Below are 12,184 nucleotides of genomic sequence, written 5' to 3'. Positions count from 1 at the left end.
TGTAATAGGATTGAATGCTCTATTATGATTCTTGGAGGCTGCTGGCATATGAATTTTTTTGGCTGTTCTTTGAAGTGAGCTGGCTGTTTTCTTTTGCTCAATGACACTTTGCTCTTCTACCGTGCCTTTAGATAGCCATACTGATCTCTTAGTGGGGAAGCAGCAGGGTGTTGGGTGTCTTTGCTGATGTGGGATAGTGAATTTAACAGTCATTTCAGTGGCAAATTGGTTATATTCTCCCCACGTTACCCTCCAGCATGAGTGCATGCTGCAATCTCTCCCTCCCCCCCATCCCTCACCCCATTGACGTGACTGGCAATGTGTGTGTGGCTTGAAGTTTGAGGTACCGCTTTCATACTAATTTTTACTTGTGACTTCTTCCCTTTTTCACCTCACTTGAACAGTTGAGTAGGGAGTGGGATAGAAATGAGATGCGTTATTTTGTTTGCTTTTATTTTTCCCAGGCATAAATAAATTTACTAAGAAGCTTAGAAATCCCTATGCCATCGATAATAACGAGCTACTAGATTTCCTCTCCAGGGTACCATCTGATGTTCAAAAGGTACGTAATGAAATGGCCAGCACCAACAGAGGCAACGAGCAGCTCTGAGAGTGGCTGGGGTGCTCTGTTGGGGAATACAATGCCCCTTCACTTTTGAATAACTGAGATAAGGGATTGGGAAAATCCGTGGAGGGTGAGGGGGTTGGGGGGGAATGTTAGAATAGAGGGGAGCCAAAATCCTTTGTCAGAAGCATGATTGCAGAAAAATTATCCTGAAAAGACTTACTTAAAAATGATCCGGAAAATCACCCAACGTGGTTAGTGAACTATGGTTTCCGTCACCTTTCTGCTCCTATATTTGTACGGAGGAAAGAGAAAAATAGTCTCTTTGATAGAGATAACCATCCAAAAGGCTTTCTGAATTCTCCCTTTTCTCAAAATCGAGTGTGGGGGGGATTATTTCCGTCACTTTGTGCTCGCTGTGGTTTTTTTTCACATCAGCCATCCCTCAAAATTCTTCCTCCCCACCCACCTTGAACTCCAGGCTGCCCTTGGACAAGGCTCAGCTCATCTTTCTCATTACAGAAAGCTTTGAGATGTGTATAAAATACTCTGCGGTTGATGAGTTCAGTCTTCTACCATTACAGAATTATAACTTTTAATCTAGCCAGAATCTATCCGCCCTCAATTTCAGTCAAGTCTCGTCTCTTTTCATATTTCTTTGAAACAACAGCAGTGTCTTCGGTAATCCTGCCAATCTTCCTGGGAATTATTTGAACAATAAGTCCTTTAGAATGTCAGGATCTGTTTATTTCTCCTAAAGGAGGGAGAATGGTCTTGCTGAGTAACAAGGCGCGTGATATAAAGGATTCTTTCTTTTGTTTTAATCAACTGGAATCTGTGTCCTCAGGCCCCGATCCTGATGCTCTGGATCCCACTGACATTGTATCTTCCTCTGTGAATCGTGGTACATTCACAGTGAGGTGCTGCTTACTGTGAATAAGGGGATCACAATCTCGCCTGTAGTGATTTTACTCTGCTGGAGACCGAAAAATAATTGCCTCCATGCAGCGTCGAAGCATCTGGTAGAAACAGGGTTGGAAAGGCTTGTGGTGACATTTATCTCAAGAGGTCACCAGATTGGCTGATGGCAGCACTAATAACTTGAGAGAAATCTCTTCGTAGACTGGTGGGAGCAAAAGAGCTAAACAGGAATAATCATAGAGACATTAAGCTTGAGTGTATTTTTGGTTGGGTTTGGTTTTTTTTGCCATTGCTCTCGTCGAGCACCCTGGATTTGCAGTGATGGTTCGCATATGCCCTTTTAATGTTTATATTTGGAGATAAGCTGCTTTTCTATTTATGCTTTATTTAACATTTACATTTGTAACATTTCCTTGAGTGGTTTCTATCATTTTGGAAACCTTTGAACTCTCTGAGGAAAATGATGACCATTTACTCTGAGAGAGGACTAATAAAAGTTCCTTCGATGGGACAAACCTTCTCAGAGCAGTTTTCCACTGGTGCTAAAAATAGTGAAGCCTGAATGTTAGCCACGTGGTCCTCCAGCAAAGAGTCATCCGTGGCAACTCCAAATCCTTTCTGTCTGCTTCCTTTAACGTGCTATTGATGCATCATCATGATGCACTGCGGTACTGCAATGACTTGGAAAACACCTCTGTGTTTTAGCCATTTACAACCCACGTGTGCTAGGCAAAAGGCAGAGGAGTGGAAAAGATGGCGCATTCAGCAAAAGGTTTCTGTGGTTTCAATGGAAATACTTCTCTATGGCACAATGGGCAATTCGCTGATCCTCTTCAGTTTATCCACATGTGTTTTACCTGTTTAATGGTAAATGAAATAGTATTGGAAGGTGGAGGTAGCTTTGTCCAGGTTCAGTTTGATTAAATATTCCAGCATCCCAAGGTCTGCGTGCAATTTTGACAAGTCATTTTTGATGCATATTGGGATCCACCTGATCCATTACTCCTCGGAGAAGTTTATTAAACTTATTGGTTAATGCCAGAAGAAGAAAAACAGCTCCCAAACTAAAACAAACCCAAAGATCTCTCCTCTGCTACAGAAATTAGGTAGAGCCCCATGTATCTCATTAGAAAAATCTGCTTTTAATATTTTCGTTTCGAGAAATGATGCATGACTTCTCAAATCCTTCCTGCAATTAATCCCCCATGTTCCTGTGTTTAGAAAATGATTCATTACTTTTGAACCTTCCTTAGTTTCCCTTGGTTTGTCCTTGGGGAGCCATTAACACACGCTGTAGTGAGCTAAAGTTACCTAGCTGCAAACGTCATGTCTATTTGTTTTTACAGGTGCAGCATGCTGAATTGAAACCATACAGCAGCTCCAGTCCCATTAGGAAGAAACGGAGTGCTCTGTAGGATGAAGCTCGATATCGGAACGCAGCATCTCCCTCCATACCCCCGACATGAACACACGTGCTTCCCCCTTGTCTTCGTAGTTCAGAACAACACAATAATTTGCTGGGGCTTTTGTTGTTGTTGTTGTTTCTGGTCTTTTTTATAAGCACCTATTTTGAGTGGTTTTTTGGGCTGCCTCTTGGCACCAAGATGTAGTCCCTAAAGAGCAGTGTGGAACACGTGGATTAGTTTGTAGGGTGGGGAGCAGTGTGGCAGGGTATGGTGCCACTGCATTCCCTCTTATTTCATATTTTGCTTCGATTGCAGAGGCAAGGCTGGATGTGGCAGCGCTCCATTTTTTTTTTTATGTAGGAGGAAATAATTCTGCCTAGCATAGCAGATCAGCTGAGCTGATGTGAGGAGATGCTCTGAACCAGTTTTTAACATATCCAACAGATTTACATTAAGATATGAAAGCTATTCTTTTCTGAGTTAAATCACTGTGCCTAGAAAGGTTTAAGCTCTGAATTAACGAGTCTTTGATACCCATCTTCTGTTCAAGCAGTGTACATCTTAAAAAGTTTTTTATCATAATTAGCAGAGTGAGGAGCTCCAGCAGTATCTCAATATTTCATCCAGCACTTGTGGGTTTTTCCTTTTTCCCTTTTCTTTAAAAAAAATAAGCCCACCCTGTGGTTAACTGTTTGGGTACTGGATTCATCAGAGATCCATTGCTGGCAATGGATGCATGAGAACCTTCTGCTACCAAAGGATTAAGAGACTGCAGAGAAGCCTGACTCACTGACCTGAAAAGACTCTGTTGACTTGCCTTTTATAACTCTATCTCATCAGATATTTTCAGCACAGCTCTTGTTTTTCTGTCTAAATCCAGAGGGGTCAACACTACAGATCCAGGAGAAGAACACTTTATTGCCTTAAAGAAACAAGTGCTTGTGCAGGAAGAGTACGTGGTGCCCAAAGATGTGGCTGTGCAATAGCGGGCAGGTGTTGGTCTGCCACTGATTCCCATTGGAGTCCACAGGGAAAGAATCAGAAAATGAAGTTACATGGGAAATGAGCAATGAAGAGACAGGACAAAGGACTCAGTCTTCTGAGGGGAATGTGGTTTCCCTTGCTTTCTTATTGATCTTTCAGCTATTGTTCTTCTGCTTTGTAAAATTCACATAACCAGCATGATCCATGTGGTTTGCCTTGGGAAACTGAGGTGGAGAATCATGTAAACCTGCTCAGTTGTTTTTTTTTGTTTTTGAGAGTGTAGTCCTCAGTTTTGTAGTTGCTGCAGGACTTCGTGGGAGTGACTTGTGACTTGCCCCCACGAGACATTGTTAGCATGAGAGCTGGAGCTTGGTTCTTGCCGTTTCCAGGCAGGTGCTTCCATCAGCATTGCCTCAGGTGGTTCACCTTACGAAGAGAATCCTGGTGCTTCAGTTACTTCTTAAAAAATAAGGCTTTGGAAGCAGTCAAATTAGAAGTAAAACAGGTGAAGCTTTGCTTATGGATTGGCAATCCAAATGGTGTTGCACCATTTGATGATGCAAACTTGAGGCCCTAATGTATGAATTTGGGGATGAAAAAGTAACATCAGAGTATTTTCCATTGGGTTGTTGACTGGATTCAGTGGTTTTTAGATGTTTGTTTTTCCAAAGTAACAATCCCCTCTCTGCCATTGGATCAGGAGGAGCACGTGTTCATAGACTTGAGTTAAAATGGAATAGTTCAGTTGGATAGGATCCACAAAGGTCATCGAGTCCAACTACCCAACCACTTCAGGGCTAACCAAAAGTTAAAGAATATCCTCAAGGACATTATCCAAATGCTTCTAGAGTGCCAACATGCATGGGGGCATCAACCACTTTGTTAGGAAGTCTTTTCTAGCGTCTGACCACCCTCGTGGTAAAGTAATGTTTCCTGATGTCCAGTCTCAACCTCCTCTGTGCTGTTCTCATGGATCCTCTTGTGGGCTACCAGGGAGAGGAGATGAGTGCATGAGTTTGATAAAGAATGTGTTTGGCTCTTGTAAGAGATAGAAGGAAGATTATCTCAGTTTAAAATACTGTAAAAATGCCTCTGTGTGTGCACGCGTGCTTGTATACCCATGCATGTACGCAGTTGTGTATAAAGAAGAGAACATGTATAATGTATTTATAGGTGAGTGTGTGTGGGGAAAGTGATTGAACATACAGATTTAAAAACCTTGAAAATGTTTATGAAAAATGCCAAAGATTCTGAAGCTTATCTTGTGTCTGTTCTTCTTCATTTTGTACCGTTCCCGGCATGTCTCTCTGGCTGAGCCAGATCTCTGCATGATTTGATTTACTTCAAGTTAATGAAGTCGGTTGGAAAGAGTCTTGTAGAAATTATAAAATCTCCAGTAAATCTCCTTCTTGTACAGACAATGGATGTCCACGGATCTCTTTTGTTAAACCAGTTTCTCAATCTTCTGTGTAAACAATGCCTCATTGTCTCGCTTCAGACTACCATGCAGTTCATCATACTTTAGTATTGTCGCTTTGAAGGGACCAAAGTCCCACATATTTAAGCAGGCATGTGAAATCAGATCATTGATCTGAGTGAAAATATTCAGCTGCAGCAAGTGTTTATTTATTCAGAAGTTGAGACTGATATTGTAATAGTATTTTTTTTTTATTTTTTTTTTCCTATAGATTTTTTTCACATTTGGTTTCTGTTCAGGAGAGAGGATGATGTCTTTATGTATATATAGATGTGTGTTTTGGAATAATTTGTATTAGATTGTTACGCTGGAGACATACCAAACAAAGGGGTTTGGATGGCCCAGTATGTATAAATGTTATAATGAGCTCTTTGTTTTGATAAGTGCTATTTGAAATGCAATAAATGTTTGAGGTTATGATGATGTTTTTAATTTACCTGGATTAGGACATATATTTCTCGTTCCTTACAACTTACTGAGCTGTATTATTTAGTATCTGGCTAGGTGAGCAAGTACATCACTTGACAGTGCAGTGTACCAGCACCTGTGGTTACCTGAAGTGGACGCTGTACTGCTGTAGGAGATAAGGTAAAGAGATACCCCACCTGCTTTTAAACATTTTTGGCTGGATTTCCCAGCCCCTGCCTGGGGGAAAGGAAGGTTACCTGCATTTGCTGCACAATGAAGTAATCAAAACCTTTATTCAGACTTTCCGTTCAATTCCTGAAGCTGGGATATCAGTAGTTATGTGCCTGAGTGTCCATCTGCCCATGGGAATTATTGTTTTTTATGTTGTTAATCTATACACTGTATAGCATGGAAATCGTAAACTTATGTTCTTAATTCAAGGCTGTCGTTTGAGTCCCACAAGATGTACATTTGCATTCTAATTTCCTTAAGACCAGAAGGCATTCCGAAATGTAAATCTATCTGTGGGTCCTTTGACTGACTGTAGATTACAGAACATGGAGATTTGTTGGTGGGATATGACCAAACGTGTCTACTGCCTTCGCAGTGTGTAAATGACTGGGTTTGACATACATGTGCAAATGAAATATGTACTCGTGTTTGCCCAAACATAAGCTGCTGCTAAAAGTTGGTTTCTTGACTAATCATGAATAGGAACGAGGACTCGGCTCCCTTATGGATCACTGTCAGGAAAACTCAGTCACTGAAACACACATTGTGGAAAGCAAGCAAACAGCTGAATAAAGCAGTCAGTGGAAATGTCACAAGCGCCTTTACTTTCGTGCTTGCAAAGCTGCAGTTTTAACCTTCAGCTCTTGCATTCCTCTTTCTGCTCCCCCCCCCCCCCAGTCCTTTCCCACACAAAGCAATGGAGAGCTCAGGCTCAGCCCTGCTGCTCTGGGACTCACACCTATGGCTGCTGCCCTGCAGACCTACCCTCGTGTGCATGGGGAAGTGCTCATCCCCAGAAACAAGGCTCCTGCTAATTGACTGCCTGGTGTACTAACAGCTCCCAGGACTGGGTAATCCCACAGGAAAATGGAGAGTTGCCATTTAATTTCCTGTACTCTATGTGGGGCAACTTTGGTTGGGTTTTTATTTGTAGGGCCTGATTCTTCAGGAATCACCACAACTGGAGTTGTTTTCCCATCAGCTCTGTAGGTTCACACTGGGAAGGAATTTGGCTGCTCTGAAGGGTTAGGACAAAAATCAACAAAATACATTCTAATCAAACCTTAACCTTTAGATTCTCCATCCTTTAAACTAAGCTGATAGACTGTTCAGGAAATGTTAGCTTTGACTCTGGAGACTGTGGTATGTATTAGAAGTGAATCCTCTTCTGACTTAATACTGTACTTGTATTTTATCTTTAAAGCTACACGTGTCAGTGCCCCGGTGCATCTACCCCTTCAAATCACACAGAGACACGATAAGAGTATCTGCTCTTCAGCATCCTGAAAGTTAGCAGCTGGGAAGAAAGTACTACATACTGCTAACCTGCTGTATTGCAAATGGAGTGTTTTAATTGTTCCCAATTGAGGATGAGTTAAACCAGGTGAAATTCCAGCGTTTTTGGATAAAATGTCTGCCAGGCAATTTTATCAGTGGAGAAGACCCTCAGCAGCAGTTACTTAGTTCCACAGGATATGTGAGTAAACTATGTTTTGCTTAGTGTAAATATTCAAAAGCATTTAGAAATAACGAAGTGAAAAAACCTGCAGATGATACCAATTCTAACCCACCTTCCTCTGCATTGCTTTGACTTAAAACAGTGCAGCATGTAGAGGGTCATTTTGTTTTGAATAAGTGATGTGCTCCTCTGACATGAATCATGGAGCTGAGTACAGGGCAGCAGGAGGTGGCATTCATTCAGGGCTCGGTGTTTTCAGCAGCAGCAGCACCTGGGCAGGCAGGAGTTCAGGTTCTCAGCATGGCTCTAACCCGAGGGCTGGTGATTCTTGTTAAATTTTACGTGGGGGAACATTGCCAATCAGTTTCCCTGTGTTGGATTGAACACCTGCAATTTCCCTTTTGGCTGAACGAGATGATGTGCCTCTAAGAGTGGAAGAAAGTAAAAGCCAGAAGATAGGCAGGCTTAAACTTAATTTCAGCTGCTTTCTTAGCACAACCATCCTTCCTACCTCTTCTGGACCTCCTCATAGATAAAGGTAAGAGGCTTGCTTGTAGGTTGGACACATGCGTCTGGTTCTGAGTCTTCTAGATGCAAATATGTTCAGGTTTGGATGTGAACAGTTTGCCCCTCACACCGGTGATCAGTGGCTCGGTGAAGGTGCGTGCTCAGCTGACACATACAGTGGCCTTAAGTACACGAAGGATGGATAATGCTCTGGGCTTTGATGAAATGAAGGTTGGATGGGTGTGAGGAGTGCTTGGGGGAGTGCTTAGCCAGGGGTTTCCCATTTACACTCATGTTTTGATCGAATTTTTAGCAGATGAATGAAGAAACTTTCTGGCTCTTGATCTCTGCATTTTGGTAAGTTTCTTCTGTCAATGGGAGGAATATTGGATAATGTTTAACTGTGTCACCTACCGAATAGAGGTGATAGGAGCCAAAGAGTTGGTACTTGCAAACAAGCCCAAATGCACTGTTTTATTTCTTGAGCAAACCCTTTCTACTGCATCTGTTATAGCACTTAATCTGAAAGATGGGATCCAAATATCTTTGTGCTCATTGTCATGTAGGGCAACTGCTTCTGAGGGCCTAAGCCTATGCACAGTGAAACGTGTCTTGCTCGCTTGCAGGGGTGGGGGAATGTCTCCCTCCATCTCTGGCAATGGAGGACTTTACTGAAAGTCATTGCCATTCCCTTGCATTTATCACTGCCACTCTTGCTCTGCATATTTTTGGTATTCGCCATGCATTGTTAGCAGTGATTGTCATGTAATTAAATCACTGCTCATCACAAGAGCCTATTTTTATGCTGAGATAAGCATCAGAAGTCTGCTGCAGCGTCCCCCAGATCAATAAAGATGTTCCCTGTAGGATTACAAATAGTCTGGGGTTGTACAGGGCACTAGAATTAATTAGGAATGATTTCTCTTTTTCTTTCTTCTTTCAATACATTTTTAATTGTTTATCCATTTTCGATGGGCTTGTTTTTAACCATGCCATGATGCCCAGATGCTTCTGTTCAGACCTTTTGAGTATAAGATACGATATCAATCTGGACAATGCCATTTGCTGTAAGCGCTCACTATTATCATCATCTTTCCATAGACGTGTGTGACTGTTGCTTCAAAACACATTTCTGGATGTGATATTTTCATCTCGAGTTGTACACCTGAGATTACCATTAAATGGATCCGTTAAGTGCTGGGATTTAACCAAATACAATCCATAACCTTCAGGCTCTCTCCTGAAGATGTGGCATTGTGATCGGAGGATACTGAGGGTGAGCGGAGAGAGTCAGGCCATTTACCAAGGAAGTGTTTGCACAAGGACTATCTTGGAAGTCTCACATTTTCAGACAGTTTGAGAGCTTGATTTCTGGGGTAGGACTGCTTCTTCATATAGATAGATAGACAGACAGACAGATAGATAGATAGATATTTCTCTTAAGTTTGTACAATTGTATAGAAATCTCCTTGGGGAAGGTGGATAAGTAGCAGCGCTGAGATGTTTGGGAGCTGCTTCTGGGAGAAAAATGAAGTTTGATTTTCTTTCTGTATGTGCATGTGTGTCAAGGGCTGGTTGTACTCCAGTGAAAACTGTGGTGAAAGATCAGATCTGAATCCATGGATTTCCAGGTGTCTTAAGGTCGGCACTGATGTGATTTTCTTTAAAATTAGATTGGAATTGGTCTATAAAGTTGTGTTATTCTTTTATCCCGAGTGTGTGAGAAATGGAGAGAGCCCTAAATCTGAAACCATTTTTACCTTGGAGGATTGATGCCTTTTGGAATTTAATCTTTCTGCAGTAAAACAAAACAAAAAAACCAACAAAAAAATAAAACCTCCTTTTTGTGTATAGTTATCTTAGAAAACAAGAATCAAAAACCCCAAACCCCTGTTTTTACCTCCTCAACTGTGTGCAGCATCATCCAAGAAAGTACCACCAAAGCGCATTGGATTATTTAGGGCCGTACTTTGCTATTCTCAGTTATCTACTTTCCTTAGCCTTGTTACTTATGTTTTTGTCCTGCTTACATGCCAGTCTGGTTTTATCATCTTCCATTGGTCGTTGATCTGTGGTGTTGACTGGATGTGTGAACAGAGACTGTGGGCCATCTGCATAGGACCCTGGTGAGACAGAAGTTGCTTAAACAGAGCGGTGGTGTCCATGAACGAGACACATGGAAGGTGAAAGTCGACATCCTCACCCATGCCACGTCCTTATCCAGCACCATCAGTAATGGAAACAGATTTTTCAGCTCTGCTGCAGAGGGAGTGTTTGCTCTGCTGGAGACTCGTGGAAAAGGTAAACTCCTTTTAGGGAACCGAAACCAGTGTAAGGATTCCTGTAGGGTAGTACAGCCACTCTCTCTACGTGAGAAAGAAATTAACAGTTGAGTGTTTTGCAATTGCTGTGTGGTTCTTTGTGAGCTGTACTTGAAGTGCATTGATATAAAATCCTTGCTGAGCTCAAAGGCTTTGAATCAGCCTGGCTACTCTTGTGAATTAGATAAATAGTGGCCGAACTTGATGCTGTTTGACTGTGATATATTCTTGTTGACAGCAGTTTGTTGGGGGAACAGATGATATTCATGCTTTGTCAATATGTACAACATTATGGAAAGCTGGACTATGTACCCAAAGTGGAAGTACATTTTTGTTAAAAACTGACTTTATTAGTGAGTAGTTACTTTAAATGCAATGAGCACCATCCCAGTGTTACTGGAGTCAATGCAACTCTTCTGTTGCTCTGAGAGCTTCTCTGTGGCTTAGTTGCCTTGCAGACAATGTGCAAACTGTGTGTGTGAACCATGTTTACAAATGTGAACTGGCAAGGTATGGGTGTGTGCTGCTCAGAGGTGCCCCATCATGCCCAGTAGCCAGCATAGACATTGGATTTCCATGCAGTGTGTACAGGATATCTGAAGGATGGGTTCAGCCTTCCCTTCGCATTCACAGTCATTTGTCAGATGACTGTGGTGGAGATATTTATGAAAAAAGAACACCACCCATCCCTAAAATTTATCTAATTTGTGCATGGGTGTTACAGAATCCTCTTTCAGGGTTACAGGACATGGCTGACCCTTATCTGTCCCGTGCTCAGGATGGGTTTATTTTGTGGCAGTCAGAAAGGAAATACCGGTGTGGAGGTGGTGGAACGTTTTTATTTTGTTGAATTGATGTGAAAAAGAAAAATACCTGGCCATTCGGAAGGGTTTGAACTCTTAGCATAAGGCTTTGGAAGATGGATGGAGGGTCAGGGAGGAGGTGACGGGGTTCAGAGGTCCCGTGGTGTAAGTCATGGCTGCGAGGAGTCACTGTCGTGCAGTGAAGGTACCCAGCAGCATGATCCATGGCAGTCACCTCCCCAGAAGGATTTCCGTCTGAATATGCAGATGTGCGCACAATTATTTTACCTATCATCATCACAAACACAGCCCGCGTCCCTGCACGCCTAAATAAATCTTGGAGCTGTCCCTTTCAAAAGGCATTTTGGGTTCAGCCTGGTTGCCTGCATCCTGCGTGGTTTTGTTCAGCAGAGTCCTTGCAAACAGCCCGTCTCCTCTTCCCTTTCCGCTTCCCCTTCCTCCTCCTCCCATCCCACCACAATCGCTGCTGCCCAGACCCATCCTTCCCTCACACAGAACTGATTTCTGTTTATGGAGCAGCTGGCAGCAGCTCTGCTCGAGCGCTGAGCGATGACTAAGAAACAAGCCCACTTTTCCCTTAGCTGTCAGGAGCTTTTAGAAATAACACCCTCCTCTGAGGAAGTCAGAATAGCAACAGGAAAATAAGTAAAACCTATTATAAAACAGTTGTCCAAGAACTTAGGCACGGCGCGGGGTAGAGATCAATATGCTGTGAAGGTTAAATCTATTTTCACACTGTGTTCTATTTCACAGTTTAATGGTGTTTTAATGTGTCTGTCACTGAGCCCCCTTCATGTTATGCAGGTAGAGCCTTTACAAAGGAGAAATAACGTTGGCTTTACAAGCTTCACAGTAACATCTTATTTACCAGCTGAGATCTGACGCTTTCCTCTCTGGAGATATGCCAGGGTTTGACTATTTTAGTTTATTTTTTAGGAGGCATAATGCGGTGTTGCATTTGCAATAATCTTAAGATAGCTTTGGGGAAATGCCTGTAGGGGTGGGAGCAGCAGGAGCATGTGTGTGCTTGCATAGTGGGGACAGAAATATCTACCGCTGTTTGTACAAGCTGAATGCAGGG

At 42.4% G+C, this 12,184-nt stretch overlaps 1 protein-coding gene across 2 annotated transcripts in view; it reads left to right on the top strand.

Moving 5' to 3' along the window:
• MCTP2 (multiple C2 and transmembrane domain containing 2) overlaps positions 1-5,768 on the top strand; it is a 104,874-nt gene extending 99,106 nt beyond the window's left edge. For both annotated transcript variants that reach the window (XM_072345870.1, XM_072345871.1), the window contains 2 exons: positions 465-562; positions 2,833-5,768. In XM_072345870.1, the coding sequence (XP_072201971.1) occupies positions 465-562; positions 2,833-2,901 (167 nt within the window). In that variant the 3' untranslated portion in view covers positions 2,902-5,768. The remainder of the gene's footprint in view (positions 1-464; positions 563-2,832) is intronic.
• Positions 5,769-12,184: the final 6,416 nt, after the last annotated feature.

The sequence above is a fragment of the Excalfactoria chinensis genome, chromosome 10 (genome assembly GCF_039878825.1).
Source record: "Excalfactoria chinensis isolate bCotChi1 chromosome 10, bCotChi1.hap2, whole genome shotgun sequence".
Classification (NCBI taxonomy): domain Eukaryota; kingdom Metazoa; phylum Chordata; class Aves; order Galliformes; family Phasianidae; genus Excalfactoria; species Excalfactoria chinensis.
Note: the sequence above shows the minus strand (reverse complement) of the source record. Positions and strands in the feature narration are given on the sequence as shown.